Here is a 14,426-nt window from a genome sequence, read left to right as displayed (position 1 = left end):
TGCTGAAGAAAAGCAGGCCCAAACCATGATGCTGCCACAACCATGTTTGACAGTGGGGATGGTGTTCAGCTGTGTTGCTTTTACGCCAAACATAACGTTTTGCATTGTTGCCAAAAAGTTCAATTTTGGTTTCATCTGACCAGAGCACCTTCTTCCACATGTTTGGTGTGTCTCCCAGGTCGCTTGTGGCAAACTTTAAACTACACTTTTTATGGATATCTTTAAGAAATGGCTTTATTCTTGCCACTCTTCCATAAAGGCCAGATTTGTGCAATATATGACTGATTGTTGTAATATGGACAGAGTCTCCCACATCAGCTGTAGATCTCTGCAGTTCATCCAGAGTGATCATGGGCCTCTTGGCTGCATCTCTGATCAGTCTTCTCCTTGTATGAGCTGAAAGTTTAGAGGGACGGCCAGGTCTTGGTAGATTTGCAGTGGTCTGATACTCCTTCCATTTCAATATTATCGCTTGCACAGTGCTCCTTGGGATGTTTAAAGCTTGGGAAATCTTTTTGTATCCAAATCCGGCTTTAAACTTCTTCACAACAGTATCTCGGACCTGCCTGGTGTGTTCCTTGTTCTTCATGATGCTCTCTGCGCTTTTAACGGACCTCTGAGACTATCACAGTGCAGGTGCATTTATACGTAGACTTGATTACACACAGGTGGATTGTATTTATCATCATTAGTCATTTAGGTCAACATTGGATCATTCAGAGATCCTCACTGAACTTCTGGAGAGAGTTTGCTGCACTGAAAGTAAAGGGGCTGAATAATTTTGCACGCCCAATTTTTCAGCTTTTGATTTGTTAAAAAAGTTTGAAATATCCAATAAATGTCGTTCCACTTCATGATTGTGTCCCACTTGTTGTTGATTCTTCACAAAAAAATACAGTTTTATATCTTTATGTTTGAAGCCTGAAATGTGGCAAAAGTTCGCAAAGTTCAAGGGGGCCGAATACTTTCGCAAGGTACTGTATGTTTCCATAGCCACCGTCTCTCCCTGTGACAGGGGATACACGTGACTCCTGGGAAGTGCGGCGTCTACCAGGAGATTTTTCCCCCAAAAACCCCCCTGTTGATGGGGTGGTAATTGAGTCGCTGTCTTTTTCGAGAAGGCGAGAGCCAAATCGGCATATTCGGGGGGAATGGGCATGGTGGAGACCTGGTCTGGACTTTCCACCATAGTAGCACCAATGGAAACCCCTAAACACCTCCCCGAGCACTCTCGCGACCACCCCGTGAGAGCCCTCCTTTGCCATGAAACAGTGGGGTCATGACAAGCTAACCAGGGTAGGCCTAGCACCACGGGAAACGCAGGAAAGTCAATGAGGAAGAGACTGATTCTCTCCGTGTGACCCCCCCCCTGCGTCACCATGCCCAGAGGAGCGGTGGCCTTCTAATCAACCCTGACCCTAATGGTCGACTGTCTAAGGCATGAACTGGGAAGGGCATAGCCACTGGAACGATGGGGATCCCTAAACTATGGGCGAATGATCTGTCTATAAAATTCCCAGCTGCGCCTGAATCGACGAGCGCCTTAAGCTGGGAATGCGGGGGAAACTCAGGAAAAGTAACAAACAAAAACATGCGTCCAACAGAGGGATCTGGGTGAGAATGGTGCCTTCTCACCTGGAGTGACGCCAGAGTGCCCTGCCTGCTGCCTCGACCCCCAGAGGAACCAACCCGACACCGACCGGCAGTGTAACCTCTGCGGCCACAGATGGTGCACGAGACTGTACCACCTCCGGTCTCCCTGAGCGCAGCACCTCCCAGGTCCATGGGCATCGGCGCTGTGGTGCTGGGGGATGGAACGGACAGACCCCTGTCTGGACATTCGCGGGTGGCCAGCAGGTTATCCAGCCAAATGGACAGCTCCACCAGATGGTTGAAGGTGAGATTGGTGTCCCTGCAGGCCAACTCCCGATGGACGTCCTCGCACAAACTGCAGTGATAGTGGTCGATCAGGGCCCTGTCGTTCCATTCTGCGCCGGTGGCCAGGGTCCGAAAGTCCATAGCGAACTCCTGGGCGCTCCTCGTCCCCTGCCTCAGAGGAAAGAGACGTTCACCCGCCGCTCTACCCTTGGGCGGGTGGTCGAAGACTGCCCGGAAGCGGCGGGTGAAATCCTCACAATGATCCTCACAATTGGCCCACTCCAGGGTTTTTCCCGAGAGGCCTGAGACAAGGACACCTTCTCACGGCCCGAAGGAGCCGGGTGGACAGTTGCCAGGTAAAGGTCCAGCTGTAACAGAAAATAATTTGCACAAAACGCAACTCCGTCACAAAAAAATGCCCAATGAACCAGTGAGGCATCACAAAGTACAAAAACACAAGTACGAAGTACAGGCTGCCACAAAGCATGGGATATAAAATAAACCCCGTGCAAACCAGCCGTCTATCACATCCATTCTCGAGTGACACCAAATGGAGAGATTGGAGTGGGAATCAGCTTCATCTTAAAATGTCTAAATGGGGTTGCACAACTTTATTGTATAAGCGGGTGTGCTGGGTTAGCCAATTTTCCCAAATGGTATCCCAGTTCAGGTCTTGCCCCAACCTCTCCATTTCACAGTTCCATATTAGAGTGACACCCAATGTAGAGCATTTAACACACAGCAGGGAATCATAAGTGCCATATACAATTTTAGAAATACATTTGTCATTTTTTTTTATTTAACCAGGCAAGTCAGTTAAGAACAAATTATTATTTACAATGACCGCCTAGGAACAATGGGTTATTTACCTTGTTCAGGGGGAGAACAAACCATTTTTTACCTTGTCAGCTCAAGGATTCGATCTAGCAACCTTTCAGTTACTGGCCCAACACTCTAGACTAGAAGGGTCAATCCATGTGTGCATTATGTGGGATGTTACTGGGGCTCCAATAGCTTTTGACAAAGCACTAAATTGTAGGTTACGGAACCATGAAAAGCCTGGAAGTGAATATATTTGTTTGAGGTCCTGTAAAGATATTAGCTCCATATCATTATACTGTTTATGTCTCGCAAGGTATGCACACCCTTATCCACCCACAATGGATATATTAAAGGCGTAATATTTGTCAACAGGTTATGGTTATGATATGAAAATATTTTTTACGATGGGGAAATGTTGAACTGTCCCTAGTGGTGGATTTGGATTTTGAGTGCTCAACCGACCTCTGAGGTTATACACTGAGTGTACACAACATGTCATAGACTGATGATCTGGTGATCTGTGTAGATGAAGGGGAGGGGACAGGTTAAAGAAGGATTTTTAAGCCTGAAGATAATTGAGACATGGATTTTGTATGTGTGCCATTCAGAGGGTGAATAGGCAAGACAAAATATTTAAGTGCCTTTGAATGGGTAGTAGGTGGGTAGTAGGTGCCAGCAGCACTGGTTTGTGTCAAGAACTGCAACGCTGCTGGGTTTTTCACGCCCAATAGCATCAAGAATAGTGTACTACCCAAAACTTAATGTTTTGTACACTCAGTGTAGGTTCTAAAGTTACTTTTCAAATGATGCCATGGTCAGGTTGAATACTGGTTTTGTTAAGGCCTTCTTAGTTACCAGATAAATAATACTATCTGACTAGATAAGAACCAAAATATGATGTCTTTCCTAATCTAATAATCACATTTTCATCTTTACATGTTTCTACAGAAAACCAGTTTACAACCAGAGAATGATGTGCAGTTGTTCTGCATGATGGGAAAATTGCAATATTTAAGTACAATATATTTTTAAAACGGTCTCGTCACACAAAACCATGACACCATGTTACCACCACCCAACCATATCACCTGCTAAATATGCTATTACATTTTTTTTTAATATAACTAATGCATGCTTTAACTGTCACAACTACCTAATTACCATCACTGTAATGCACTACCTTTCATTTTATAGGAACAATTGCAAAATGTCGTATTTCTTTGTGTGATAGTTCTCAGACAATCCAAGGAGAGGCAAGCAAGAGAAGAAGTAGTAGAAGAGGTAGAAGTGGTCCTTAAAGGTAAATCATGTTTTTTTCTTTTTAATTTCAATTCAAATCTATCTATGTCCTTTTTTACAGTTGGGAGGGATTGATGTACTGATGTAATTTGTAATTCAATAATACCCCAAAATAAACCCAAACTTAATTTCCTAATTCCCTGGCTGGCATATGAAGTAAAAACCTACTGTATCTGTGAACATTGTGGGGTGGTTTCCTGGACTAAAAAGTTAGATTTTTCATTGAGTTCGCTTTTTAGGCCAGGACTAGGCTTAATCTGTGTCCAGGAAACTACCCAACAGGAATTGTGCTCTAATTTTACATGAAGAGAAGGAGGCATTTGTTCACAGGATCATGTCTTTACTTACAGCGATGAGGGATGCACAATCCATGAAAGAGGTAGAAAATAAGAAATTGGAGGTCAAGACGGAAAAGAAAGAGGAGCAGGCCGAGGAGAAAGCAAAGCCTGAGGCAATGCCCAGTGTGAAGAAAGCAGAGAAGACAGGACCCAAAGGTAAGCTAGGCTTGCAGTACTGTTTGTCTCTATGGCTTCTACCAAATTATAATGGAATTTACATATCTATAGAAAATCAAGCCTTCTTTACATTATTCTTAACCACAATAAACATACTGTAAGTAGCCTGTGGGACAGTGAATTAATAAGTAAGCAAGCCTTGGACAAGGAACGGCCCATAGGGTCAATAAATTAATAATTGTCATTTATATAGGGAACGCTACCTTGGACATACAGTCCTAGCTTCATGTTACACTATGTTACACTATCAATGTTAATCTCATTGCCCTTTGACTATGTGCTGACGACTCCTTTTCCATTACGTATAGCAAGCACATGATGATCCACATGATAGGCTACACTATAGATAGTGGATGTGTGTTATGACGTTGGTCCTCAAGTTTAGAACGGCTGTCAGTTAAAACCCATACAGCACTCTGAAACGCAGAGCCAGAGCTCCTCTATTTTTTAACTGACAGCCGTTCTAAACTTGAGGACCTCGCGTGACAAGAAGATGCCCCTATCCCTCCCGCTAATTGGACAACTTTTTGTTGTCTGAGTGAGGGAAATGCTGTAAATTAAGAGGACTATGTATTTTGACATATGAGACATTGAGGATTATAATAAATACTGCTTTGATTTCATAAAAGCAAGCCAAACACCAAATGTGCACTTTACATTTCCATATCATAAAACTCATGTCATATACACCGTCAACGTTTATGATCACTATGTTTTATGTACAGTTACAGTATAGCATGTTACTATACAGCCACTGCGTTCCGATTTAGGCATTTATCAGTGCCCAAATGTGCCATTTTCAACCACATTTTTTTTGCAATATTGCTTTAGCGCTTTGTTGCAGGATGCATGTTTTAGAATATTTTATTTTTCTTTTCACTCTGTAAATTACAATTAGTATTGTGGATAATTACAATGTTGATCTATCCTTAGTTTTCTCATATCTCCTATTAAAGGCATCATTGGCCTCGTGGTGAAATCCCTGACCGGTTTCCTTCCACTCTGACAACTGAGTTAGGAAGGACACCTGTTTCTTTATAGAGACTGAGTGTATTGATACACCATCCAAAGTGTAATTAATAACTTCCCTATGCTCAAAGGGATAGTCAATGTATTTTTTTCTTGTTTTTTAACCAATCCACCAATATGTGCCCTTTTTGCGAGGCACTGGAAAAACTGAGGGACCTTACAGATAATTGCATGTGTGTGATAAAAAAGTAATGTTCAACACTATTATTGCACACAGAGCGAGTCCATGCAACTTATTATGTGACTTTATACTACTGAACTTAATTTGGCTTGCCATAACGGGGTTGAATACTTAGTGACTCCAGATATTTCAGCTTTTAATTTTTTATGAATTTGTAAAAAATTCCACTTTGAAATTATGGGGTATTGTGTGTAGGCCAGTGAAGAGAAATCTAAATGTAATCCATTTGAAATTTAAAGCTGTAACACAACAAAATGTGAAGAAAGTTGAGGGGTGTAAATACTTTCTGAAGGCACTGTAATGTTCGTCAGGTTTCAATAAGAAAGCATACTCTTAGTGAACAGCTAGCTTGTGCTATTCATTTTTTATTTATCATTTTTTAAAGTTTATTGTTTACATGACCTTTCAACTGTTGTAAAGCACTGTTGTTATTCAATACCAATTATACCGCTCACACTTAGTGGTAGAATAACAAATTGCAAGATAACTGCAGCTCATTACAACTTTCTGTTCATATTTAATTGTAGTGAAATTATGAAGAACTTTCTAGTGACTATGCAAAAGCATACAAAAACATTGTCCCAACGATGGGCCAGTTGTGCACCACCCTATGGGACTCCCAATGACAGCCGTTTGTCATACAGCCTGGATTCAAACCAGGGTGTCTGTAGTGACACCTCTAGCAATGAGATGCAGTGCCTTAGACCGCTGCGCCACTCAGGAGCCCATGACATTTACATGGAATCTGTATGATCTAGTGTCAAAAAGTTAACTTGAGAAGTTTCAGGGATCCAATGGCAATGTTACTCAAAAATGTATGTTATCACTACATTTAGAAGAGCCAAAAAAGAAGACTGCCAGAGAGGAGAAAGAGATGAAAAAGGAGACAAAACATTTGGAGAAGAAAGTCATCCATGACTTTTTCAACAAGAAAGGTTTAGCCTACTTTGTTTATTCCTGTGAAATGTCAAATCTGTGGGGTTTGTAGGCTAAGCGATAATTTATACAGTCAAAGTAAAATGTCAAGCATGTGAGTTATGTATATTTGGGTAACTTTGGATTTAAAATATGTCATATATTTTATGTTAGTGTACAATACATGACACAAATATTTTAATTTCTAGGTAGAAACTGGAAAGTTTATTAACATGACTCAATCACGCTTTCATTAAAGTTGTGGTGGAACCCAAAAAGAAGGTGGACAAAAAGGTGAAGGAGACCAAGAAGGATGTTCAGTCAACTCTTTGGAAATCTGGTATGCCACTGTTATTTTTTTGTTACATATCTTTGTAACCCTATTGAGCATGTCATTTAAAGCAGGAATGCGCAGGTCGTGAGTGACCCTGTGCTGCCTTGACTTCTTGTGTCGTGTTTTTACATCAAACAAAAAAAAGGGCATTGAGCCCGGAGCTGCCTTGGACTGGCCTTCTGCGCAAGGTTTTTAATTTTAAAAATAAAATGTAACCTTTATTTAACTAGGCAAGTCCATTTGGAACAAATTCTTATTTACAATGACGGCCAAACCAGGTCGACTCTGGGCCAATTGTGCACCGCCCTATTGAACTCCCAATCATGACCGGATGTGATACAGCCTGGCTTCAAATCAGGGACTGTAGTGTCACCTCTTGCACTGAGATGCAGTGCCTTAGACCGCTGCGCCACTCGGGAGCAAAAAACAAACATATTTTCGTTAAGTCCTGCCTACTCGAATGACCCTGGTGCCATGGCCCCGAACTTGCAAGCTAGCTAACTTTACAGCCACCAGAAACAAACACAGAGCAGACAAAGTCAACAAGCTAGCTAACGTGTTTGCAGATAAACTGCCCTTGTAGCAGGGACAAAAGAAACAAGCATCGTTCTCAGTTCTGAATCAACTCGATCCCCAAAAGATAAAAAGAAGCAAGAAAAATATGGCTCATGCCCAAGCGGATAAACATTGGAATGGATTTTGAAAGGTGGAGGAGTGATGCCAAAATGGCCACCATTCTCATGGACTGGTAGGTAAGTGTTTGGTAGCGTTTTTAACCTGCTAGCTACGTTCGCTGCTAACCTTAGTGTGTTCAATGTTCATGCTAGCTAATATGGCTACTTAGCTAGCTAGCTAAAATCTTCTGTATTCTGACTGTTTTGTACTCAAATGAATCTAACAATAGCATCATGTAGTGCTACACTGCATGAACCCCACAAGATGCCAAATGCCTTTCTTTTAACTACCTAATGTTAGCTGGCTATAGCTAGATATGCAGATTGTTGACATGATAATGTTTGTGAGTTGGTGATTGACAGCATTTCCGGCACAGGACCACCACTAGCTTATTCTCAGGGAGATACTGGTGAAGAAAATCTGATTTAGAGGGAACCGGAGGCTGTACAAGTTGTGGTTGTGCAAACCCCAACACAGGAGGAGAGGTAAGAAATACTGTATGCATTTTTTGTTACACTTTGTGACTCTTTCATTATTTTGTTGGTAATCGACCAAAATAATTAGCTATGATTGCCTGTTTAGCACATTGTCTGCCTATATACAGCATTGATTTCTACCTGGTGTAGAACTACCCACCAGAACAAATTAAATTAATATCCAGTCAAATAACAATGGCTAATCTGCATGAAATATGAGCCATCAAGTAATAGCATGGCACTTTGCACTTGCACAACACCACATACTCAGTAAGTAAAGGACACTGTTGTGATTCTGACTTATTTGGTGGTAAACCCCCCCCTCCCCCCCCCCCACCCCCATTTAGCTGTAGTCAAAATATAGTTGATGGTGGTTATTTTTATCTCTTACTTTTTTTAAATAGGTATTTTCTTAAAACTGCATTGTTGGTTAAGGGCTAGTAAGTAAGCTTTTCACTGTAAGGTCGTATGTGACAAATACAATTTGATTTGATATTCCATCAATATTATGTTATCAAATCAACATTTATTTGGCATATACACTGGATACTGTGGGGTGTATACGGGAATATGACATTGCATTGCATAACCCTATTCAATTAACAATTTGTTGAATTTGTTCCCAATATCAACCTATAATGCACAGGAGAACTTGGACCTGTTGGATGGAGGAAACAAAGTCAGCCATAGATGATGACGAACATCCTAACCCTTCAACTACATTACATGCGTTGCCATGCCTTTCCCACCTTTCACCCCCTACTAGTAGGTAATCAGAGCCAATATGACCTCAATATATACTTATGGCCCTGCTACAGAAGTTAAATGTTTAATGGTTGTTTTGCATGTTCATTACATATTTAATTTAAATAATGAGAAATACATTTGATGTGGTTGGTTTCTTGTGTAGCAGGTTAGATCGTCACATTGACAATGCTGATGACAGCGCATGTAGTGTAGCTGAAGGGTTAGGATGTTTGTCATCTTCAATTGCTGACTTTGTTTCCTCCATCCAGCAGGTCCAAGCCATCCTTTGCATTATATGCCAAGAGTGTGCAAAGCTGTCATCAAGGATACTTTGAAGAATCTCAAATATAAATCATATTTTGATTTGCCTAACACTTTTTTGGTTACTACGCGATTCCATATGTGTAATTTCATATTTTTGATGTATTCACTATTATTCTACAATGTAAAAAATTTTAAAAATAAAGAAAACCTTGGAATGAGTAGGAGTGTCCAAACTTTTGACTGGTAGTGTACTTTTATATATATATATAGTGCATCTGATTTCCTTATATGAACTCTAACTCTGTAAAATCTTTGAAATTGTTGCTTGTTGCGTTTACATTTTTGGTGAGTGTAGTTTAAATAATGGCATTGGGCATCTTTGTGAATTCTGTAGTGATGATGATGCTATCGTTACATTCCTTTGAGTACAAAACATTCTGAATACAGAAGATGTTAGCTTGCTGGCTAAGTAGCTGTATTAGCTGGCTTGAACTTTGAACACACTAAGGCTAGCAGGCTAAAAACACAACCAAACACTTACCTACCAGTCTATTAGAGCGGTTGCCCTTTCGGCGTCACTCTTCCACCTTTCAAAATGAATTTCAACGTAAACATTTGCAGTCTTTTCCGGATTATTTTTCTCTTTTAGGGTAGAGTTGATTCAGATCCAAGAACCGAGAACAATGCTTGTTTATTTTTGTCCCTGCTACAAGGACAGTTTATTTGTAAACAAGTTCACTAGTTTGTCCGCTTTGTCTGCTCTGTGTTTGTTTCTGGCAGCTATAACTTTAACTTGCTTGCAAGTGACTTTCAATTCCGGGACCATGGCAGCAGGGACATTTGAGTATAATGGATTTAACACACCTTGCCCAGAAGGCCAGCCCAAGGTGGCTCAGGGCTCAACCCTCTTTTTTTCGTTCAAAGTGAAAACCCTACACAAGAAGTGGGGCAACATAGGGTAGCCAATGACCTATGGATTCTTGCTTTAAATTACAGTACTTTAAAAAGTGACATTTCCCGAATGCTTCTCTGTGGTACCATGTTACACCTAACACAAAGTTCAGTGGCAGTTTCATGTTTTGTCTTCCAGAACCCTCCATGGCTTTGCAAAAATGTAAGTCATAATTTACATGATAAACTGAACCCATTATCTGATACACAATAATACACAACGTAACGGTGGACTACCAAGAAATGCAAAATGTTTTTTGAACTAATTGCCCCTTTTTAATGCAACCGCTGTGTCAGATTTCAATTTTCTTTTACAGAAAAAGCATACCATGAAATAATCTGAGTACAGCTCTCAGAGCCCAATCCAGCCAAAGACATATCTGCATTGTTGGAGTCAACATTTGTCAGAAATAGCATTATAAATATTCACTTACCTTTGATGATCATCTGAATGCACTCCCAAGAATCCCAGTTCCACAAAAAATGTTTGATTTGTTTGATAAAGTTAATAATTTATGTCCAAATAGCTACTTGTTGTTAGCGCGTTCAGCCCCGTAATCCATCTTCATGAGGCGCGATCGCTAGGTCCAGACAAAGTCCAAAAGTTCCGTTACAGTCCGTAGAAACATGTCAAACGATGTATAGAATCAATCTTTAGAATGTTTTTAACATAAATCTTCAATAATATTGAAGATGGAATGGGAACGGGAGCTATCTCTCACGTGAACGAGCGTCACGAGCCTGTGGCACTCTGCCAGACCACTGACTGAAACAGCCCTCCTTTACAGTAGAAGCCTCAAACAAGTTTCTAAAGACGGTTGACATCTAGTGGAAACCTTAGGAAGGGCAATATGACAACCATAGACACTGTGTATTTGTAGGCCAAGCTTTGAAAAACTACAAACCTCAGATTTCCCACTTCCTGGTTGGATGTTTCTCTGGTTTTCGCCTGCCATATGATTTCTGTTATACTCACAGACATCATTCAAACCGTTTTAGAAACTTCAGAGTGTTTTCTATCCAAATCTACTAATAATATGCATATCTTAGCAACTGGGACTGAGAAGCAGGCAGTTTACTCTGGGCATGCTTTTCATCCAAACTTGAAAATGCTGCTCCCTATCCCAAACAGGTTAAGGAGAAGTCTATCTTTAATTCTGTGAATAAGACTTGTATCTTTTATCATTGTTGATTATGAGTATTTCTGGAAATTGATGTGGCTCTCTGCAAAATCACCTGATGTTTTGGAAGCAAAACATTACTGCACGTAACGCGCCAATGTAAACTGAGATTTTTGGATATAAATATTAACTTTATCGAACAAAACATGCATGTATTGTGTAACATGATGTCCTATGACTGTCATCTGATGAAGATCAAAGGTTAGTGATTAATTTTATCTATATTTCTGCTTTTTTTCTGTTTTTTTGTAAATTGGCTCTGACCTAACATAATCATATGTTGTGCTTTCACTGTAAAGGCTTTTTGAAATCAGACAGGATGGGTAGATTAACAAGAAGTTTATCTTTCATTTGGTGTATTGGACTTGTTAATGTGTGAAAGTTACGTATTTCAAAAAAACATTTTTGATTTTCGCGTGCTGCCTTTTCAGCGGAATGTTGTCAGGGGTGCCGCTAGCGGAACCCCTAGCCATAAGACAATGGAACGGTGGACTGCCAAGAAATGTAAAATGTATTTGAAAGAATTGCCCCTTAAGAACATTAAACACATAATTTAAGTTCAAGTGCTTAAATTTCCTGAGTGCTTTGCTGTGGAGTACAGTATCATGTTGCACTAAGTTGGATGTATTCTAACAACCCATGCAATGGCTTAGCATAGAAGCAAGTAATTACTGCCGTGAAACTGAATTAATCCATTATCTAATATTGCATTGCCTTTGTTTTCAGACGATGAATCCAAGAACCCTGTCAAGGTGGTGAAGACAGAGTCCACCATGAAAAAAGAACATATTGATGTTAATAAAGAAGGTAATGGCTATTACGGGACAGGTAAAACTAGTCTTATTCGAAAAACAAAAAAATAAGGTCACTAACATTGGGAGATGTAACCCCTCAAATTCATAGACATTCATATTCACAGTCCATGTCAAACACTTTTTTAACCTTTTTGAAGATTTAAATTCTTGTTGGTGGTAAACAATACATACAGTATGTACATATTCTTATTCCATCCATTTACTTAGATTTGTGTGCATTAGGTAGTTGTTGTGGAATTGTTAGATTACTTGTTGATATTGCTGCACTGTCAGAACTAGAATCACAAGCATTTTGCTATATTCACAATAACATCTGCTAACCATGTGTATGTGACCAATACAATTTGATTTGATGTGATGTGAGTAAATATCAACTTAAATTACATTTTAGTGAAAAAAGCCAACTCGGCTCCTTCATTTATCCTTCATCACAAAGCCCACTGATATTGCAAACCATTTTAATGACTTTTTCATTGGCAAGATAAGCAAACTTAGGGATGACACACCAGCAACAAACGCTGACATCCAAACATATCTGACCAAATTATGAAAGACAAGATTTGTACTTTTGAATTCCGTAAAGTCAGTGTGGAAGAGGTTAAAAAAAAATTGTCTATCGACAATGAGAAGCCATCAGGGTCTGACAATCTAGATTGAAAATTACTGAGGATAATAGCAGACGATATTACCACTCCTATTTGCCACACCTTCAATTTAAGCCAACTAGAGTGTGTGCCCTCAGGCCTGGAGGGAAGATAAAGTCATTCTGCTTCCCAAGAATAGTAAAGCCCCCTTTACTGGCTGAAATAGCCGAATAATCAGCCTGTTACCAACCCTTAGTAAACTTCCAGAAAAAAATGGTGTTTGACCAGATACAATGGTATTTAAAAGTAAACAAATTGACAATAGATTTTCAGCATGCTTATAGGGAAGGACACTCAACAAGCACAGATCTTACACAAATGACTGATGATTGGCTGAGAGAAATTTATGATAAAATGATTGTGGGGGCTGTCTTGCTAGACTTCAGTGCAGCTTTTGACATTATTGATCATAGTTTGCTGCTGGTAAAACATATGTGTTAAGGCTTTACACCCCCTGCTATAATGTGGATGAAGAGTTACTTGTCTAACAGAACACAGAGGGTGTTCTTTAACGGAAGCCTATCAAATAGAATCCAGTTAGAATCAGGAATTCTCCAGGGTATCTGTTTAGGCCCTTGCTTTTTTCAATTTTTACTAACGACATATCACTGACTTCGAGTAAAGCCAGAGTTTCTATGTATTCGGATGACTCAATGCTATACATGTAAGCTACTACAGTAACTGAAATGACTGCAACACTCAACAAAGAGCTGCAGTTAGTTTCAGGCTAGGAATAAGTTAGCCCTAAATATTTCTAAAACTAACAGCATTGTATTTGGAACAAAACACTCACTAAACCCGCAACTAAATCTTGTAATAAAGAATGTGGAAATTGAGCAAGTTGAGATGACTAAACTGCTTAGAGTAACACTAGATTGTAAACTGTCATGGTCAAAACATATTGATGCAGTAGTAGCTAAGATGGGGAGAAGTCTGTCCATAATAAAGCGCTGCTCTGCCTTAACTGCACTATCAACAAGGCCGGTCCTACAGGCCCAGAAATGGAATGGACTGTAGTTTTAAGATGCTAGTGGTTCAGCAAATGAAAAGTACTCTTTATACCGGTAAAACTTAATTTGATCTATAACACATAACACAAGTAGCCTTGCACAAGCCAAGGCTTGTGTGAGCCAAAACGTCTGATGGGAGCAGGAAAAAACTGTAACCATCCTCAAATTCATAGACAGAGCTAAGGATGCAAGGACTGACCATCCATGATATCAAAATGATCGTTTTAACCATATTTAGAGGCTGTATAGTGTTTGTTTACATGTACTTTGTTTACAAACATTGGAGTAAAACAAGCTTATATTTGGGGTCTGATGGGGTAGACAGCTGAACTCATAAGGAATTTAGGAGTTATCTTAAACTCTGACACCCTCTGGTGGCATTTGATCAACAACATATAATATTGTAAACTACCCTCCTACAAACACAATATTCAGGTTTTTTTTACATTTTGGGAGGGGTCCCCCCAATTTTCTCCATGTTGGGGATTAAGAGATTTGAAAGTCTAGGTTTGAAATTAAATTTAGCCAAATACCGTTCCAATGGTGGCGCTCTAAACATACACAAAATCCCATTGGAACAGAGCCATATTAAAAGTGCAGGGCTTGTGCAATGTCCCATGTCTTCATTTTTTGTCTTACAGGAATGATATAAAGTGCATGAATACTGATATACAGTATTCAGACCCCTTG

At 39.9% G+C, this 14,426-nt stretch overlaps 1 protein-coding gene across 50 annotated transcripts in view; it reads left to right on the top strand.

The window, feature by feature from the left end:
- Positions 1-14,426, top strand: part of LOC110506238 (uncharacterized) — a 328,665-nt gene that overhangs the window by 249,064 nt on the left and 65,175 nt on the right. For 38 of the 50 annotated variants that reach the window (XM_090221663.1, XM_090221692.1, XM_090221686.1 and 35 more), the window contains 6 exons: positions 3,932-4,000; positions 4,350-4,493; positions 6,561-6,659; positions 6,899-6,979; positions 10,226-10,249; positions 11,994-12,074. In XM_090221663.1, the coding sequence (XP_090077789.1) occupies positions 3,932-4,000; positions 4,350-4,493; positions 6,561-6,659; positions 6,899-6,979; positions 10,226-10,249; positions 11,994-12,074 (498 nt within the window). The remainder of the gene's footprint in view (positions 1-3,931; positions 4,001-4,349; positions 4,494-6,560; positions 6,660-6,898; positions 6,980-10,225; positions 10,250-11,993; positions 12,075-14,426) is intronic. The other 12 variants (XM_090221671.1, XM_090221703.1, XM_090221714.1 and 9 more) reach the window with 3 other exon arrangements.

This window comes from Oncorhynchus mykiss, chromosome 26, assembly GCF_057628025.1.
Source record: "Oncorhynchus mykiss isolate SJ-2025 chromosome 26, ASM5762802v1, whole genome shotgun sequence".
NCBI lineage: Eukaryota > Metazoa > Chordata > Actinopteri > Salmoniformes > Salmonidae > Oncorhynchus > Oncorhynchus mykiss.
Note: the sequence above shows the minus strand (reverse complement) of the source record. Positions and strands in the feature narration are given on the sequence as shown.